The sequence below is a fragment of the Manis pentadactyla genome, chromosome 14, assembly GCF_030020395.1.
Source record: "Manis pentadactyla isolate mManPen7 chromosome 14, mManPen7.hap1, whole genome shotgun sequence".
Taxonomy (NCBI): domain Eukaryota; kingdom Metazoa; phylum Chordata; class Mammalia; order Pholidota; family Manidae; genus Manis; species Manis pentadactyla.
Window position 1 is genome coordinate 10646202 of NC_080032.1, and position 19896 is coordinate 10666097.

The 19896-nt window shown below is 45.4% G+C and overlaps 3 protein-coding genes across 14 annotated transcripts in view; 2 read left to right on the plus strand and 1 right to left on the minus strand.

Annotated features, from left to right (window-relative positions):
* TFIP11 (tuftelin interacting protein 11) overlaps nt 1-1806 on the plus strand; it is a 13253-nt gene extending 11447 nt beyond the window's left edge. For all 3 annotated transcript variants that reach the window (XM_036908947.2, XM_036908949.2, XM_036908946.2), the window contains one exon: nt 1376-1806. In XM_036908947.2, the coding sequence (XP_036764842.1) occupies nt 1376-1731 (356 nt within the window). In that variant the 3' untranslated portion in view covers nt 1732-1806. The remainder of the gene's footprint in view (nt 1-1375) is intronic.
* Nucleotides 1-9356, minus strand: part of SRRD (SRR1 domain containing) — a 9652-nt gene extending 296 nt beyond the window's left edge. The window contains exons 1-7 of one of the 3 annotated variants that reach the window (XM_057491580.1): nt 9149-9336; nt 5925-5965; nt 5168-5427; nt 4937-5035; nt 3083-3237; nt 2538-2587; nt 1417-2016 (exon numbers count right to left, since the gene is read on the minus strand). In XM_057491580.1, the coding sequence (XP_057347563.1) occupies nt 2000-2016; nt 2538-2587; nt 3083-3237; nt 4937-5035; nt 5168-5427; nt 5925-5965; nt 9149-9303 (777 nt within the window). In that variant the 5' untranslated portion in view covers nt 9304-9336 and the 3' untranslated portion in view covers nt 1417-1999. Of the gene's footprint in view, nt 1-1416; nt 2266-2537; nt 2588-3082; nt 3238-4936; nt 5036-5167; nt 5428-5924; nt 5966-9148 lie in introns of all 3 variants that reach the window. The other 2 variants (XM_036908958.2, XM_036908959.2) reach the window with 2 other exon arrangements.
* Nucleotides 9334-19896, plus strand: part of HPS4 (HPS4 biogenesis of lysosomal organelles complex 3 subunit 2) — a 25961-nt gene continuing 15398 nt past the window's right edge. For 4 of the 8 annotated variants that reach the window (XR_005029550.2, XR_008993661.1, XM_036908950.2 and 1 more), the window contains exons 1-6: nt 9334-9420; nt 10913-11430; nt 12952-13042; nt 14617-14760; nt 18375-18482; nt 18923-19039. Coding sequence is in view for 6 of the 8 variants with exons in the window: in XM_036908950.2 (XP_036764845.2) it covers nt 11390-11430; nt 12952-13042; nt 14617-14760; nt 18375-18482; nt 18923-19039 (501 nt within the window). In the remaining 2 variants the exon portion in view is untranslated. Of the gene's footprint in view, nt 9425-10912; nt 11431-12951; nt 13043-14616; nt 14761-18374; nt 18483-18922; nt 19040-19896 lie in introns of all 8 variants that reach the window. The other 4 variants (XM_036908953.2, XM_036908952.2, XM_036908954.2 and 1 more) reach the window with 4 other exon arrangements.

Here is a 19896-nt window from a genome sequence, read left to right on the forward strand (position 1 = left end):
GACACAGTTAGTTTGCAGGTACCCGTGGGCTGCCTAAAGCATGGCTCACCCTCTGCTCCGACGGACCTGCTCTTCCCACCAGACCCGGTTATGCAGAGAGCCATCACACACTGCCCAGCTCTCCTGTGACTAGGAGGGGCCTTTCCCCCGAATGGGAACTGACTTAAGCTGGACCCACACCCTGTGGGTCTGGCTCCAAGGCCCACCTTCATAACCACTGTGCTACTCGGTGTTTTAGGGGGTAATTCGTGCATCTGCTTGGCCAGTGTTGGGAGTGCTAATCAAGTGTTTAACAGCTCACTGTGTGGGTCTGACACACAGCTAGTACTCAGGAGTTGCTTAACCTCTTATCCCATTTTCTTTACCTGTAAAACAGTAATAATACCTACTTCTAGGTTTTATTAAAAAACCTAGAGGGAGTGAGTCACTGTTTGTACATAACTCTCAGTAGGTGGTATCTTTGTGGTGTCAGAAGTAGGCAGCTGACTTGTTCATTTAATATCTATTCCCAGCACTACTCAGTTCTAGGTCAGGCACTGCCTAGCCCAACCAGTCCGTGTTATAGTGTGTTCACATGGCAAAGCAAAGGCCACTGGAGTACCCGTCTAATCCTGTTTCACAGATAAGCTCCACAAGGCCAAGAGCATGTTCAAGGTCACTCAGCTAAAAAGTGGCAGCTGAGATTGCAGTCTTATTTCCTGAGCTTTTCTTTCTACTTAGCCTGTTATAGGAACAGAGTTAGAATTCTCTGCATTTACTGAGGCAGGTACACTTCTGTGCCCTCTACTTATCCAGGTCCTTCAAGACTCTTCCTCAGCCACCCTAGCCCCAAGCTCCTAGAACTGTGCCCCAACTGTGCCCCAGTCACACTGGCATTTATGGTCCTTCAATATCTGTTTCAGCCCCCAAATACATTTAAAGTTCTTCCAGGGCCAGAGGCCTGTATGGGTCAGGTGAAGATAACTAGTGAGGCCGTATGTTTTCAGGGTTCTCTAAAAGCCGCCTCTTTGGCAGCATGCAGTGAAAGCTACCTGAGCAGGGTATCTTGGGAATGGAACAGTGGCCCCAGCTGAGTATCGATTGGGGTTTCCAGCCCTAAAAGGATACCTCTCTTGCAGATTAATCTCTGTTTCATAGGTATTGACCAGAAATCTTGAGATCACTTGTTATGTGATACCTGCCAGGTGTCTGAACTTCCCTCCCGAGGCACCTGCTCATCTGTTTTGGGGCTTTGTGTCTTTGAGGCACAGTTGCCCTTCTGAGTCACAAGGAGGTGTTCTAGAGACGGCACCTGTGGCCCACCCAGCCCAGGGCCCACCAACTGTCTCCGTGTCAGAGCTCCTCTCCTTACTCCCCTACCCCCGCTATCCCCCAGGTGCCTACATGCAGCCTGGAGCACGGGAGAACATTGCCTACCTAACCCACACGGAGCGCAGGAAGGACTTCCAGTACGAGGCCATGCAGGAGCGACGGGAGGCTGAGAACATGGCTCAGAGGGGCATCGGCGTGGCCTCCAGCTCCGTGCCCATGAACTTCAAGGACCTTATTGAGACCAAGGCCGAGGAGCACAACATCGTCTTCATGCCTGTCATCGGGAAGCGACATGAAGGCAAGCAGCTCTACACCTTTGGCCGCATCGTCATCTACATTGACCGGGGAGTGGTGTTCGTCCAGGGTGAGAAGACCTGGGTGCCCACCTCCCTGCAGAGCCTGATTGACATGGCCAAGTAGACTGGGTGGGCTGCAGCAGGCTGCACACTTGCACCTCCGAGGGGCGTACTGTAAATAAACGATGTTTTAAACCACCTTTGAAAGAGTAACTTCTCTATTCAGGAGATACTCCCCGTCAGGCCGGAGCACCAGAGAAGGAGGGAAAACATGATAAGGCCACTTGAGAGGGAGGTGCGTACATTTTCACACCAAGTCCTTCCAGCCAGGAGAGCCATGCGAAGGGTTGCCTTTTCTTCATGAGATACGGCCCCTCCATGGCGCCTTCCCTTTAGTCTCTGACAGCAGCTGCTGGTGCCAGACACACCCAATATGTTACAGTGAGTTCAGGTCAATAGCCGACAGCCCTCCTGTCTTGTTCCTGATAATTTCAAGGTCCTCGCAGTCCTGATAATCTGGTTCTTCCCGAAATGCCCAAGTATCTGGGGGGAGTTGTTCTAGCTTTTGTACAGGGAACCAGTGGACGGAGGTATCGTTAAATATGTCCATGTACTGTGATGTCTGAGGGAACTCAAGCTCCTCCAGTCCGTTTAAAATCTGAGCAGAAAAATTCAAAGGTGAAATGTGAAAACTTGAGCATCACTGCCAACCCCACTCTTCTGGGGGCAATTTCCACTTTACTAGTCACCCCATGTTACCCTTTAAAAAAATTAGGGATAGTATATTTTGACTAAAATGCCCTGTGTGGTGACCTAGGAGGTCCATGGGCAGTGGGACTGCTGAGCTGTGATGCTGAGGGTCAAGGAGCGCAGTAAGGGAGGGAGAAGAAGATCCCACAGTTTTCCATCCCAGTCCCTTCTTTCAGATACATACCTTTGCAACGTAGAGATAATTTTTCTGCAGAATCCTTGTCAACAATCTAAGAATAAAAAATTAGAACAAAATATCATTAGGAGGTATGAGAGTGGTTTTATTCAACGTAAGGCATAGAAAGACAAGATTTAAATAAAGAATTTTTTAAAATGAGATACAGAGTAGGTTAAATAATCAGTTGGAAATGTGACTGCCCAGTAACTGCAGCCATTTATTTCATCACGGGAGGAAGGACAGTAGACACCTAGGCATTGTGGAACAGGAGGGAATGTGCCTGTGAGAAGAGAAATCAAATGGTTTTTCCCATTTTTAAAAAACATTTCTGTCCATAAGGGAGGAGGAGCTATGAGCGAAAAGATTCCGTAACTTGCTTCAGTCTGACTCGGGGCTGTCGTCTCCTTTCTCTAACCTTTGTCCAGTTTCCTATGGAGAAACATTTCCAAGTACGAAACAGGCACAGCAACATTGTCCGTTCGTGGGCCAAGCTGAGGAACGGGCTTTACCGCACAGCCTGGCAGAAGCTCAGCATCCTCAGGCTTACCTCTCCTGGAGTCCTGTGAAACTGTTCCCAATAATGACCGTCTTGGAAAGGGCATCTACTGACCAGTTACTCCATAAAAGATTGTTGTACAGGGCCGTCCCGCAGTGTGGCATGTAAAAGATGGTGGGCTCACCACAAACACTCCGTTTTCCTTCCTGGGGGGACAGTAGACACACATGTAAACTTACTGCAGGTGAGGGAGAGGTAAGGACAGACTGACAGTGAGCTGGGGGCTCTCACCACAAGAAATTACTGGTGAGGTGATGGTGTGGTAATTAACCTTACTGTGGTAGTCACTGCACGATACGCACGTGTATGATACTGTATACCTTATACTTAATGCAATGTTATATGTCAATTATAGCTGGAAAAAATGAGCTGAAAGGAAAGCAAACTGAAGTATCCAATAGAAAAAATCCTACTGTAGAATAGAGTGGCAGTACCTATGAAGTATATAAAATTATATGGAACCAGAGGTTGGGAAACATGACGTCTGGAAAGAACTCATGTCTACTTCACAAATGTGTGTCCCACGAGCACAGAAAGCTCTGGATCAATGAAGGGCTTTCTTGCCTCTGCGACAGCACAGGCAGGAGGGACAGCAATGGTTACTGTGCCGCATGTACTGTGCTCTGTAGTCCTCCATGATTCCTGTGTCACTGCAGCTCCCTATCATAACTGAGTCCTCTGTCAAATAGCCCCTGTGAGCCCCTCTTCAGAACCATGGCTCTGCAGCCAAACTCCGTGGCAGGGAACATGGCTTTCCTTTGCTGTCTGGACCCTGCTACCTCTGGGCCTCTCCTCTCTCCACTCTTCTTGCAGTGGCTTTCCTCTGCAGACTGGCAGTGGCTCCTGAACAGCTGGCTCTGCAATCCTGATCCTTCTCTCCAGCAAACCCCTGGTAGGCCTTTAAACCCCAGCTCCGACCCAGGAACCTTCCCCCACCCACAACAGCTTGGATTTGCCTTCCTGTCTCAGCTCCTAGTACTCGTCTTTGCCTTACTGTTCCATTCATCACTGACTTGCTTACAGGCCACACACCTGGATGTGACTGTGGGCTCCCTGTAGACAGGGACTGGCTCCCCTTTATCTTGGTTTCTCCAAAGCTCTTTGCCTAGCACAGAGCAGGAATTCAAAAAATATGGTCTGAATTGAAGGGCAGTGTTTTAGGCCCTTGCCAGCACAGGTGAATGATTCTCCTCTCTCAGGCCTAGTAAGCAATGAGATGGCAATTTCAGATTCAGAGAGGAATCAAATGATTATTCAATAATCCCCAAGACAATGCAAAACAAAAATCACAAGTATATACTCCTACTGGCTTCAGCGTTCTGCCTGAAATGATTCTTATTTTTGCAGAGATCTCAGAAATTTCAAATCCAAACTATTTCAGGGGATAGAGGGGCAGGCAGAGGATTTATCCACAACTCACAGCCAGGTGCTCGGATGTGACCAGACTACAACTTCAAGAGGGCAGATCTGTCCTCTTTTATCACCTCCCCCGGGACAGGGTAAATCCCAACCAGAAAGCCCTCATGTGCCTTCTTTATTTTGAGTGCTAACAGTAAACACCAACTTGGCATAATTTCTGGACACAGAATTTTCACTGGAATTCTACAAACAACATGTTCTGGCTCATGACATTTGTGTAACCCATTTTTTTTTCCAATGGGCACAATATAGGCCAAAATGTGGGTGACTGTGAGGTCATATATTACAAGCCTTGGGAAAGCAAGCAAGCAGTGGGAAGGATTGACTGCTAGTTCTGAGAATATGTGGCCAGGGCAGGACCTGGGGTCCATTCAGTCAGCAGTTCCTCAGCCCTCCTGCTCCCCTCCCCTTCCCTGACCCACCTACCTCGTTCTCACTGAGAACAGCCATACCAAGGCTGTTCAGAACCGCAATTTCCAGTGGGCTAAACAGAGGATCATACACCCAGCAGTGACTCCTGGGAATCTGCAGGAGGGAGGAATGATTGATTTCAACCTAACATGGGTGTGTAATGAAATCAACCAGGAGCTGGATGATTTCAAACATCGGTGTCTAAGACCAAGGCAGGAGGTGACGAAGAAGAACCCAGAAATTTACCTGGCACTTTTCCAGGAAGAGAAGCAAAAACGTCAGCTGGTTTCTAGCTACGACACAGGTGGCAAAGTTCCCAATGCCATAACACACACACCTCAAATGGCAGCTTCCCGGGACCAGGGTGTCTCTGGGGACGGAGCCAGGGGCCACAGCTGACTCATTTGGTGATGGGTCAAGGTGCAGGCTTCCAAGGGCTTCCGGAAGAGTCCCCACAGGGGCCTTCAGTTGTACCAGATGTTTCCTAAGACAGCTGTTGATAGTTTCTGAAAGAGCAAGCCCTGGACACAGTCAGAGGGCATGCTCCGACCCTGTGAACCATGTCATCCACCCAAGAAGTCCACAGTCCCGGGGGAGAAGGAGCCGGGTAGCAGAGGCCTAAACAGCTCAGAACGGTTGCTGACCTTACTCCCACATGTGCGTGGGACAGGCTGCTGCGTCCAGGTCCTGGGCACCCACACCCTACAACCTGAGAGAACATTTCAAGCAAAAAGTTGGTTTTGTTTATGGGTAGTTTTCATCTAAAACTCCGATGTGAATGCATTCCAACTTAATAGGAGGCACCTAGTAAATGCGGGTTATATACTAAGTACCTACCTTTTTTATTTTAACAATCCAGGAGCAGAGTAGAACTTGGCATGCACACTGCTCTGTGAAGCTAAATGTTACCAAATTCCTTTGATGGGTTGGATTCCTTTCTTTGCCCATATTCAGGCTCTCCTCCCACCCCTACCACCCCCAGCCTCGGCCAGGTGGTACCCACCTAGTGCTGAACTCCAGAAATCAGAGATAAGCAGGTCTTCCCTGTTGACAAAAAATGGCACGATCATTTCTCATCCTTTTAGGGCTGCCTAGCAGTGCCCCTCCTCCTGACCAGGAGCTGGAGGCAGAGAGGAGGACAGAGTGCCCTTGGACACGGCACCCACCCTGGAGTGACAGGAGGAGGATGCACAATGAACACATCCAGAGCTAGACCAGTCCTGCTGGGTTCAGAGAGGGCAGGAGAGAGGGCTTGCTGGAGGAGGCCTCAACTCTCAACAACAGGTCTGGGTCTGTTTTGTATCCTTGGTCCACAGCACGGCCTGGCACAGAGGTGCAGCTCCCTAAATAGTTCTTAAATGCACAGATTAAGCCTCTCTGAGCTTTAGTTTCCTCATCACTAAAATGAGGGAAAGAATCATACCTATCATGGAGGGTTACAGGAGGGATTAAATGGGTCAGCACTCAGCACAGTGCCTCACACACAGCAGGTGCTCAATATATTATCAGTAATTCCAACTTGAAAGTAAAAGAAGAGACAAAATCAGTGTTCTCAGCTTTCTTTATTTAAGACAATTGGCTTCCACAAACCCAGAGCAAAACACAGGTAGTGCATTATAATGAAATGAATTATCCAACCAAAGAACAGATTAAAAAACAAGACCCACCTATATGCTGCCTGTTAAGAGACTCACTTCAGATGTAAGGACAGACTAAAACTGAAGGGGTGGAAAAAGCTGCCCCATACAAATGGAAACCAAAAGAAAGCTAGGATACCTGTAATAAATTAGACAAAATAGACTTTAAAACAAAGACATACCCAAATGTATGGGTTCCCTAAGAGGGACATTCATTGTGATCTAGGCCTACCTTAAGAAACAAGAAGTCTCAAGCAACCTACCTTTGTGCCTCGAGGAACTGGAAAATGGAGAACAAACAGAGCCCAAAGTTAGTAGAAGGAAGGAAATAAAAATTGGAGCAGAAACAAATGAAAGAGACTAGAAATAGAAAAGATCAACAAAAGGAAGAGTTGGGTCTTTGAAAAGATAAACAAAATTGGCAAACCTTTAGCTAGAGTCAGCAAGAAAAAAAAGCAGAGCAGACTCAAAAAAGAAAATCAGAAATGAAAAAGGAGATGCCATTACAATGGATATAAAGAAATACAAAGGACCATACGGGACTACTGTGAACAATCACACACCACCAACCGACGACCTAGAAGAAATGGATAAATTTCTAGAAACATACACCCTTCCAAGGCCTGATCATGCATAAATAGAAAATCTGAATAGACCAATTAGTAGTAAACAGATGATCAGTAATTTAAAACCTCCCAACAACAAAATGTCGAGGAGTAGACAGAATTCACAAGTGAATCCTACGATTCAAAGAAGAATTAATACCAATCCTCTTGAACTCTTCCAAAAAACAGCAAAGGAGAGAACTCTTCCAAACACATTTTATGAGGCCAGCATCACCCTGAAACCAAAACCACAAGAAAACTGCAAACCAATATCCCTTTAAGGACACAGATGCAAAAATCCTCAACAAAAATATTAGCAAGCCAAGTTTAACAGTACATTAAAAAGATCATACACCACGATCAAGTGAGATTTATTCCAGGGATAAAAGGTTGGTTTAACATCAGCAAAGCAGTCAAACATGATATACCACATCAACAAAATGAAGGATAAAAATCATATAATCGCCTCACTAGATGCAGAAAAAGCATTTGACAAAATTCAACATCTATTCATGATAACAACTCTCAACAGAGCAGGCTTAGAGAGAATGTACCGCACTTGGGGGTGCAGATAGGAATAGGGAGTGCCTGGGGATGCTGAAGAAGACGAGGAGGAATTACAGCGCCAAGGTATATGGCAAGTACGTTAAGAGTTCTCCAAACCCCTAAACACATTCATTCTCACTGGCATTGTCCAAGGGCCTAAAAAAAGTCACTGCTGCTTTTTTCTCAGACTCAGTTAGCTGGTCAGTCAACCTCTGAGTCACCACTGCCTCTTTACCCTAATTTTGGGGGAGGGGACACACAAAATTTGTTTGATTTCTGTTATTGGTCCTTCAGCTGTTGACCTGAGGAAGATCAACAAAGGTTGTTATTTATTAAGCCCTTAAAGGACCGCCAACAAATAAAGGCAATACTAAGTAGCTACAGATAAAGTGAAGGTCCCTATGGTCAGGATCCTCACTGGAACCTAAACTACTTGATGATGTAACTGGCCGGCTGCTAGGCTACTGCTTCCACACCCTAGGCAATAAGTTATTAATGACTGAGTCACTATATAAAGAGCTCTGCCCAGTGCTCTGGGCGGGGGGCGGAGGCAGAGACAATGAAGGATTACAGACCTGTAGACTGTTGGATGCAAACGTAATTCTAGTGTTTGACTAATCGCTGGGAGAACAAGCGGGGTAATAAACCCTTTCACCCCAAGAACGTTCCATTGTCATTCCTCAGTCTCACTGAATCCATAGTGAACTTGCCTGGGGCTAAAATCCACTGGCAAAACATAGCACAGGTAGGTAACATTTACTGAGGCACCGCTCTGTTATGTGCCGTACAGAGCAGGGCATGAAACTATAGGGATGGGATAAGGCAAAATGATGGAGAACTTTGAAGCACAGGTTTTGAAGTTGCAAATACATGGGCTTAATGTTTATTGTCTATGTTTGTTTAAGACTCGGAGACCTACCAGAATCCTAGCATGGCCGAGATGGTCAAACCGATAGTGTATAATGCTTAAGCCAGTGCCAGGCACATAGCAGCTTAGCTAATGATGATAATCACGAGGGTAACAATCACGTGGTTGTGCTGCTTCGCTGGTGTTTTCAGTACCAGTGATAACCAACATTGGCATATTGATAACAAACATGAGCTTACTACGCTCCAGGTACTTTCGGAAATGTCTACATTTAATTCACCGAATCCTCAAAACAAATCTGTATAGGTATGATTCTCATATCCATCTCAGATGAGAAAACAGGCACAGAGATTGCACAACTTGCCCAAGGTATCGCAGCTGTAATTGCAATAGGAGGAATGTTTTATTTTACTGTTTCAGTTTGTAATGAGCTCGTTACTCCCGTTACATCCTCACAATAACCCTTTTAAAGGTTTTGCAAGCTGTTCCCACTTTACGGATGGCGAGACTGAGGCTCGGAGAGGTTCCCACGGGCGTGAAGACTGGGACCCAGGCCCGACTCCACACTCACCCCGCCTCTCGGATGCGACGAAGCACGACTCCACGGTCCTCCTCGGGATCGCGGCCCGGGGCCGCCGCCGCCTCTCTCCGCCGCTGACGCTGCGCGGCAGGGCGCTTTCTCCGCGGGGCCGCGGCCTGCCAGGATTCCCGCGCCTCCGCCGCCATCGGCCTCTGACGTCGGCGGCGCGCTGGGATTGCGTCATCGTCCTGCGCCACCTCTCCGGGCACTTTAGGGGCGGGAGGCGCGGCAGCGAGTAATCCTGCGACTTGGCCGCCGCGCGCGTAGGTACTGGGCGGGGGTCGCTAGCGCCCCGCTGCCGCCAGCACTCGGGTCCCGAATCCCGACCCCTGACCCCGGGCTGCCGGGCTACTGCGGCGGGTGGGGGGCGCGGGTATGCCGAGGGGCGGGGCCCTGGTCGAGATACCTCTTCGCGGCTCCTCCGCGCCTGACCCGGCCCAGGTTGCCCTCCTCGCCCCGCACCTCCGCCTCTGCGTTCCAATTCCCGGCCCCCAGTCGCTTCCTTCCCAGTGCGCTTGCACGGTTACCGATGGCTTCCCGGCCCTTCGCAGTCATTAGGCGCCCCTCTCCTGCCCCACTGACCCATTGAAGCCACTTTTTACACCACCACCACCACCGCCCCAAGCCGTTGCCACTTGTTCATTACCCCTGGGTCGATACTGCCACTTCCCAGGTTGCTGGAGCCTTCCCTGGGCACATCCAACACCTGCCCTACCCGAGGGCCGTTGCCAGTGCCAGCCTTTTCGGGACCTTTCAGAGATAAGATAGTGTACCTCAGTTTTCTGGGAACAAAAGAGGGGTTTCAGGCTGCTGTCGCTGGTTCCAAGAGCTTACATGACCCTAAATAGACATTCAGATATGCTACAAAGAGTACCATGAATGTGGCCTTGTGGAAGCCCACCCCAAGATAATCTAGAGCTGAGAAAGAGATTTTACAGACCATCAGTGATTCAGTGGGGGCCTTTCTAGGGACTTCTCTCTACCAGAGGAGCTTTAAAAACTATTGTGTTCCCAGGAGGATGACAGATGGTGAGCAAGCATTTGAAACCAGGTGGCTGGAGACATTAAGCTTGGAGAAAGTGACAATAGGGATACAGTTTTGAAGGGGCCAAGGGTTGTCTTGTGGAAGGATTAGACCTTGCTTTGTTTCTTAGAGCTCATTATCCAGTATGTGGAGGTTGCCAGTAGGTCAATTTTAGCTTGGTAGAAGGATAAATTTAGCACAATGAATTGACTATCTCTGGGGATAGTAAACCAGAGACAGTCCAGGTAATTTTTGCAGAAGAGTGCAAGAGAGAAGGATTGGTATGAAGGATGCTAGGGTCCCTTCTGACTCTGAAATGCCCTGATACTCTGAGTTGTCTGTCCTCTTGTGGGAGTTTGAAAGCCACTTGTTAAATTCTTTTCAGAAACATGCCCAGGTCTGGAATTTACATGTTCAGATTACTTTAGGGATGTCAAGGTGACAGTTCCTCAATTTAAATTCCATTATTACTACAGCAACCACCTAATTTGTATAAACTGTCCTTGATACCCAGAGCTTTTTTACCCTGGTTATTTAATCTCCTGTGTGATGTAACTATTTAAGAAACTAAGGGACTTACTCTGAAGTCCACTAACCTTTCTTTTTTATTTGGAAACAAAATGTTCAACTCTCCAGAAAACTCTTTGAAGTATCCAATTTGCTTAACCGTTCTGGGTCACATGCTCTTCCACGGGCTTCTGAAATAATCTATTCTTTGTGTTTATTTTAAGACTAAGGCACTGATGTTTGAACAGGAAGCTTCAAAACTTTTGAAAGGACCTTCAGAATGGCTTTGAAACAGATAAACTAGAAGTTGCTTCAGAACACCACCTTCAGCATGTATCTCTGCTGTTGGGCTTTCCAGGTGAGGAGCTTTTTGAAGAGGTTATTCTGCAGAGAGCCAGAGAGCTGAAACTCATGGAACCAGATTAGTGGACTTGACTTTCTGGCAGAAATCTGTCGCTTTATTACATTCTGCCTAAGAGGTGTGGAGGTATTCATGGGACCAAACGGCCTGCAAGGAAGGGAAGTAGCCCTTTCGTGCTGAATGAAAACTGCGCAAGTGACATTTCGACTGAAAACACTTAAACCTCCCACGTCCAGATTCATTCAACTGGGGACGCACAGGAACCATTTCTCCTGGGGAGAAAGAAGTGATACTAGAAACGAAAACCCAAATAAAGAGAATGAGGGCAACTGCAAAGTAAATGGCCGCTTCCACCTCCAAAGAGACAAAGTCAGCCTCCTGGTGAGTAACAAGGTCCGCCATGGCTTACTTCCTGCCAGGCTGCTGACGGATGTTATAGGTTAACCAAAAATCCCTAGCCAGATTGTCTAGATTATATTAAAGAAGAAAAAAGCCGTTTTCCCCAGAGCAGCTGAACCAAGCATGTGAGCCATTTCTCTCTAAAGCTGATGTGTTGCAACCTTGTAAACCTGTTGCACTGTTTGAATGAGTCCAGCCTTGCTGGTAGATTGTAGACAAGATAGGCATGGCCTGTCATGCAGCTGGCTTTGATAGTAACGTGGGCATTGTAGTCTGCACTTTGGAGAGACAAGAAATGGTTGCAGTGCAGAATTACACCATGAGAAGAGGTTTGGCTAGCCTGGCTCTTGAAGGGTATTGCCAGACATCTGCCTGTAACTCAGTTCCCTTCTCAACCCCAAATAGGTTAAGCCTCTCTCATAATTTGGTTCAGAAAATATTTCTTTGGGGAGATGAAAGGTATAGTTTAAACAGAATGAGCAAGATTTAGCGGCTGATTATATATGTGCAAGTCAAAGAGGTGGGGCTGTTCAAAATGACGCCCAGGTTTTCTTTTGTGTGCCTGGATGAGTGGGGGTGCTTTCACCCAGAGCATATAAAGAAAGGGTAGAATGGGACCTGGTGGTGGGGTGTCGGGGTTGGGTTTGAAACATTTTTGAAGGTTTTGGATCTGGACTTGGCCTGCAACCAGTTGCACCTCTGAACCCAGAACTCAGGAAAGCGTACTGTGCTAGCTTTCTGGTGGGGAGTTTGCCTCGTGGTCTTAAAAGAGGTAATTATGCTGCAGAGTAGACTGTAAGAGTCTTTAGGGAAGAAAAAGGGTTATGGAAATTGAGAAGAGAGAGTCCCCTGGGGGAGGCAATCAGAAGCTTGAAAGATCTTGTGTTATACTTAGAGGCAGGGAGGGGTCTGCTGCTTCTCTGTGAACCCCCCTAGGCCCCCATTTTTCCCATTAGACACTCACACTCTGCCTTGAACCAGCATGTTTCATCATCTCCCTGTTATTCCGCCTTGGCTGCAGGGCTGCCTAACCTAGTGCACACTACAGGCTGTCGGGAAATGTGTGTTAAATTAATGCATGAATTCCTGGTAGAAGGGATATTTCTGGAGATCCTCATGCCCAGCGGTTGTGAGGAGTACATCTAAGACATCCCTCACTTACTTTGTTGTCAAAGCCTTAAAAGACAGTTTACCCAACCGTGTGGCTATGTGGTTGAAGTTCCGTGTCTCAAATAAGAGATGTCATTGTGGGCGCTCCCGTCTTTCCTCCAAGCTGCTCCTCTGTCCTGTCGGGCAGATGGTCTGACAGCTGGAGAGAGGCATATTTTTAGTTTGACTCAGCTGCAGTTATGAAATGGTTTTTATCCATTTGTAGCTACTGGGCTCTTTCTGCAGTGAGGCCACCAGAAGGCTTTTCAAATCCTGGGAAATAGGAAGCTATGTTTTAAAACACCTTGATTAGTGGATGATAGGAAACATGGCTCCATTCTGTTCTCTTGTCAGGTGGAATTATTTCTTCCTTTATGATGGTTCAAAGGTAAAGGAAGAAGGAGACCCAACAAGAGCTGGCATTTGTTATTTTTATCCTTCGCAGGTAAGCCTCACAGCGAGTTACTCTTCAGCAGGGATCCCGCTGCCCCAAGTGGTGGCTTTTCAAAAGTACAGGGTTTACATTGGGACAGTTTTCTTTGCATAATCCAGGCATTTGACATTTCTACTTTCTTACCCTTCGTTGTACCATTTCTTGCTGTTCTGGTCTTGAAATTCATAGGGAGCTAAGTACTTCCATCTTCTCTAGCTCCCTGTTACTATCATGATTTTCTGTCTGCCTCCCTTTGCTCCCAATTTTTGATCAGTTCATTAAAAAAACACTTTTACTCAAACGTACAAGTAGAGGGGAGAGAATTTTGTGAACCCTCATATGGCTATCACCAGCTTCCACAATTATCGACACTTTGCCAGTTTTCTATCACCTATCCTTACGTTTCCCCACTCTTTTTTTTTTTCTAGAATATTTTGAAGCAAATCCTAGATAATCGTGTTCTCTCACCAGTATTAAATAACATCTCTAGCTGAAAAGGACATTTTTTTAAACATCACATCTAATTAAAGTCACAATAATTAGTTACAATTACTATTAATATGTGGTTCCATCTATATTCAATTAGTATCAATTAATATAATTAATTAACATGATTAATTAATACCATGAACATCCTCTGATACTATCTGTGTTTGGGTTTTGTCTTGTTATCTTAGATGTTACCCAATCCTTCTTCCCTCCTTCCATCCTTCTCCCTTCTTCCTTCTCCTCTTTCTTAATCAGGACCCAGACAAGGTCTGCATGTTCCATTTGGTTATTTTGTGTTTTAAGTCCCTCTTACTGTGTAACACTCCTCACCCACCCATCCATTCTTTTTCCCCCCATGATAAACGAATCACTGAACTTGAAGAAACCAGGTCATCTGCGCCAGTAGAATGTTAGTGTCCCACACTCTGGATTTGAGTGATTACTCCCTCATGGTGGTGTCAGTCAGTATCTTCTATCCACTGGGTTTCCTTAAAACTAGTAGTAAGATCTAGAGCCTTGATTAGGCAACTTCTTCACAGATGGTGTGTACGTTTTCTGTTGCTGCACATGATGTCTGGCTGTCCTTACAGTTTAGCTATGCTAAGGTCAGTTAGGTCTGTGTATTCACCCCTGTGACTCCAGTGTGATTTGGATAGCTGGGGTTAATCTAGGCTGCTCTGGCCACTGCAGGGGGTTTGAATAGGAATGAAAGGCTCATGCTTCTACCATGGATGCGCCTACAGTCCTAGGTACCAAAATATAGTTTTGTGCAACCATCTTACATGTTCACTGTGGGCATTCTGTGACAGTTCGTTCATCCCGGCAGGGGTCACCAAACTTGGTCTGAAAAGAGCCAATAAGTGAATATTCCAGGCTTTTCAAGCCACGTAAAGTCTCTGGCACATACTCTTCTTTCCTGCTGTTGTTTTTAAGATCCTTAAAACTATAAAAAACATTCTTAGCTCATGGTCCTTATAAAGACAGGCAGCAGACTCTATCTGGCCTGTAGGCAATAGTTTACCAACCCCTGTGTGGTGGAACAGCACAAGAGTTCAGCAATTTCAACCTCCTATCTGGAATTTGCTCCTTTCCCACAGACCCTGCTTGACCAACAGGAATTGCTCTGTGGGCAAATTGCCGGAGTCGTCCGCTGTATTTCTGACATTTCTGCCTCTGCTCCCACTCTAATTCGTCTGTGGAAACTGAAGTTTGCTGTAAAAGTTGATGGAGATTACCTTTGGGTAAGCACAGCAGACAGAACCGGTGCCGACTGGGCCACTTTTGTCTTGTGATAAGCTTGAGCGTGGTGATGGTAAAGCTTGGAAGGTAAGGCTTTGTGTGGCTCTTGAGCCTCAGTTTCCTCCTGGCCCACATGTGCTGTTCCCAGTATCGTGCAGATTCCTGGGGCACTCTCTGCAGGGGCCCATCGTAGCTGAGTGCCCTCCAAAATGTTTCTAACACATCCTGCATTGCCCGTGGCTGGCTTCTCCTTTCCTTTAGTAGACTTAGGCCAACCTACAGAAATTCTGTTTGCTCTGTGATACAGATTGAGTTTTTAATGTCCATCTTTTCTTCTCTGTACCTGCCACACTTCCTGAGTAATTGACCCAGAAACTCTAAGACATCGATGTATTCATTAGATTTCAAAGAACTGTTAAAAATAAATAAACATTTCTCTACATCTAGTAGTACCATATACCCTAATGTGCTATCATCCCATGCCTAATCTTATTTAAAACTTACTCCTGAAATAGAGATGCCTAAGTGTGAAATACTATATTCAGTTTTGTGGGTATCATTTCCAACATTTTATTATGAAGATTTTCTAACATACCAAACCTTGAAGGAATTCTGCAGTGAATACTCACACTAACCTGTATTCTACGATTAACATTTTATTATAGTTGCTTTATCACAGATATGTTCAGCCGTTTGTCCTTTGGTCAGTCCGGTTTTTATTTTCATGCTTTTCACAGTTGCACATGGTAGTATACGCCTACCTCTCGACCAGATACTTCATTATGCATAACATTAACTGAGTTCAGTATATTTCTTTGGACTTTTGTTTTTCTTTTGGGATGATGTTTACATATGATGAAATATACAAATCTTTATTATACCATTTGATGCATGTAGACAGATGCACCTGTGAGAGCCAAGTCCCCATCAAGGCACAGGATATTATTGTCACTCCAGAAAGCTCCCTGTGGCCCTCCCCTGCTGGTTCTTAACCCCAGCATCCCAGGCAATCATTGTTCTGAATGTTCTCCTGCCATGGATTAGTTTTGCCCATTCTAGAATGTCATATGAATGAAATAAAACACGTAGAATCCCTCTTATGGGCTTCTGTCACGCCTCTTCATGTTCGTGAGACTCACCCGTGTTGTGCCATTTATCAGCAGTTCATTCCTTTGTCTGAGTATATCCCGGGCAACTTACTCTTTCTTCTCTCTCTCTCTTTTTTTTTTTTAAAGGCACCTTCAATTATTTATTGAATATTATTATATGCTTGGCTAGGGCTTTATATCCCTTTTATTTTACTTATTTATTTATTTTTGAGGTTTTTATTTTGTTTATTATGTATTTATTTTTTATTAAGGTATCATTGATATACACTCTTATGAAGGTTTCACAAGAAAAACAATGTGGTTGTTACATTCACCCTTATTATCAGGTCCTCCCCATACCCCATTGCAGTCACTGTCCATCAGTGTAGTAAGATGCCACAGAGTCCCTATTTGTGTTCTCTGAGCTACACTGTCTTCCCCGTGACCCCACACACACTCCATGTGCACCAATCATAATACCCCACAATCCCCTTTTCCCTCCCTCCCACTCCCCCTCTCCCACCCCTCCCCTTTGGTAACCACTAGTCCATTCTTGGTGTCTGTGAGTCTGCTGCTATTTTATTCCTCCAGTTTTGCTTTGTTGTTATACTCCACTTACTCTTTCTTTTTTTTCTGGACACCTGAACTGTGGGCAATTAAGAATAAGCCTCCTCAGAACATTCCTGTGTGAGTCTTTTTTGTGGACATAAGTTTTCAAGTCTTGTAGGTAAATACCTAGGTATGGAATTGCCAAGTCATAGGGTAGGTGTATGTTGATTTTTTTTTTTTTAAGAAACTGCCAGGTGTTTTCCCAAAGTGGTTGTACCATTGTACATTCCCACCGACAGTGTATGAGAATTCCAGTTAGCCCACATTCTTAAACACTGATGTAGTCAGCATGTTTAATTTTAGCCATCTGCTGTATATATAGTGGTATATCATTGTGGTTTTAATTTGCATTTCCCTAGTGACTAATGATATTATGGCTTTTTCGTGTGTTTAATGGCCATTTGTAGATCTTCCATCAAGAAGTGGCTGTCCAAAGCTTTTGTCTGTTTTTTAAGTGGGAGGTTTTGTTTTTTTATTGAGTTGTAGGAGTTTTTCTTATATCCTAGATATCAGTTCTTTGTCAGGTCTGTATTTTAAAGATATTTTCTTCCAGTTTGTGGCATGCCTGTTAATTTTCTTTGTCTCATAATGAGCAGAAGTTTTTAATTTTAATGAAGTCTAAATTTATCCATTTTATTTTTTATGGTTATTGCTTTCTGTAGCCTAAAACCATTGCCTACCCCATTGGTGAAGACATTCTCCACTGTTTTTTTGTAAATTTATAGTTTTAGCTTTTAAATTTGGGCCTGTAGTCCACCTTGGATTAAGGTTTGTGGCTGGTCTGAAGCAGAAGTCAACAGATCTTTTGTCCATATGGGAACCCTGTTCCAGTACCGTCGTTAGAAAAACTCTCCTTCCCTATTGGATTCCTTTGCCTCTTGTTGAAGATCAGATCACCATTTAAGTGTGGGTCTCTTTCTGGGCTCTCTGTTCTTTTCCACTGACATATTTGAGATCCTATATGAGTACTACATTGGCTTAAAATCAGTCCAAGCCTCCAATCTTACTCTTTTCCAAGATAACTTTGGATATTTTAGATCTTTTGTATTGCTATTGTAGAAGCAGTTCATCAGTTTCTAAAGAAAGGCTGGTGGGATTATGACTAGAATAACATTCAGTCTGTAGATGAGTTGGGCAAGAAGTAAGCACTTACTATGTGCCAGACGCTTGTAAACTCTTAGATTACATCAGGGAACAAAACAAAGATCCTTGTCCCAGCACAGCTTACATTTTTTGTTCGCTTTCCGTCAGAGCATGTTTAAATTTCTGATGATTCCCTTGGGAAAGATTCCTAGAGGTAGAATTGCTGAGTCAAAGAGTATGAACTTTTTTCAGGCTCCTTAAACATATGGTCAAATTACTTTCTAACTGAGCAAGTATTTATCTTCTGTGGAACTAAGCATTACACTCAGCATCTGGAGTTCTAGAACTCTTTGTTGACTCAGTCCCTGTTCTTGAAGCACTTAATCCAGCTGGGAGACAAAATGGCTATTGACGAAATAGTTTGAGTTCTGTCCGATGTTTGCAGTGAAACCCAGATGAACCATCCAATGTCCAAGCAGCAGTCCCAGTAATACCAGAGGACAGGAAACAGGTCAGCATTGGCTGGAGTGATCAGGACAGGCACCATGGAAGTGCTAGAATCTATGGCGGGCACTGAAGCGCATGGCTGGTAAGCCCTGGGCAAAGGAACAGGAGAGAAGAGGGCATTTCAGGTTGGACAACATGAAGAGATACAAAAAGTATTGTCTGTGGAGACCAACTAGGCTGGACTGGAGGGTGGAGTGTGGGACTAGGGCAATGGAAGGCCGCTTTTGATAGGCCACTGAATTCTAGCTATACGGAGCGCTGACTGCCAGGATTCTGGGCTTGGACTTAGCTAAGGAAAATGCCTGTCTTCCTGGTGTCCCTTGTCACAGGTGCTGGGATGTGCTGTGGAGCTCCCTGATGTCAGCTGCAGGCAGTTTCTGGACCAACTGATTGGATTCTTTAACTTTTATAATGGACCTGTTTCTCTGGCATACAAGGTATGAGGATAACGGTGAGGAGTCTTATGTGGGGATTGCTTAGCAAGCATGATATTGCCAGACCATGGCATCACTCTGGGGTGTTAGACTTTACATGAGCATGTGGTATCCAGCAACAAGGTCAAGGGCCTTTGGAGCCCCTCTCAGATGCCTTTGTTCTCCAGTGGCACAGGTCACGTTCATTCCAGATGTTTACCCCCATGCCCTCCCTGGGATGGTTGGGAAGGACTGGTTGCCACCACCACCACCCCCGGTAGATCTGGAGGTTAGGTTATTAGGGTGGGAGGTGGGGTTTCATGTGTATGTGTGTGTATGAAGTTTAAAATAGGCTCTTGCAGCCAGTGTCCTGTGTGAGAATGAATTCTGTGGTAATGGGCATCCTTGCCGGAGATTGTCTCTCAGAGTCTTGGACCCTGACCTCAGGCTGTCTCTGTTTTTAGAGCTTTTCTCAGGAAGCACTGAGCACCAAGTGGGACAGCTTCATTGAACAAATTCTGAAAAACACCAGCGATCTGCATAAGATATTCAATTCCCTCTGGAACTTGGACCGAACTAAAGTAACATTTTCATCCTCTTACTCATTTCATGTGTAGGAATGAAGCTTCTGGACACCTTTTTCCCCTTTATGAACTATATACGTTGAGAAGTGGATAGAACGTGTCATTTCCCAGTCAGGGTGGTTGTTAAAGACCCGCACTCAAATTCCATGTTGTCACCACCAGCTGGGTGAGTGTGGACTAATCCAGTCACCAGACAGCACCCCACTTTTCTATCCGTGAAATGATGTCATAATGCGTACTTCCCACAGGTGTTTTGATGATAACATGAGACAGTACCTAAGTGACCCAAAGTCCTCAGTAAAGGATATTACAGCTGACCCCTGAACAGCTCGGGGTTAGAGGCACTGCCCCCACCCCCCACACAGTCAGAAAGCTACGTATAACTTTTAACTCCCCCCGAACTTAACTAATAGCCTGCTGTTGACCGGAAGCCTTACATAACATAAACAGTTGATGAGCACATATTTTGTATGTTAGATGTGTTATATGCTATATTTAAACAATAAAGTAATCTGGAGAAAAGAAAATGGTTTTTCAAATGGGCACAGATCTCCACAAAGTTTTCTGATAATTTATGGAAAGAAACCTGCATATAAGTGGACCCCCACAGTTCACACCTGGGTTGTTCAAGGGTGAACCATATTATTTTAGTAATGTTCCAGAAGTGTTAAAGTGGGCAATCTGAAGATCCCCTTCTCCCTTGATGTGAATATTATATGAATTATTTATTCTCAGCATCAAAAACGCCCAGCACTAACATTTCAGAACCAAGGTGGCTGTAGAGTAGCTGGGAGAGAGTAGCTGGGAAGTGTGTTGTGTTTCTAACCATCCCCTTGGCCACTGGCATTCAGTGA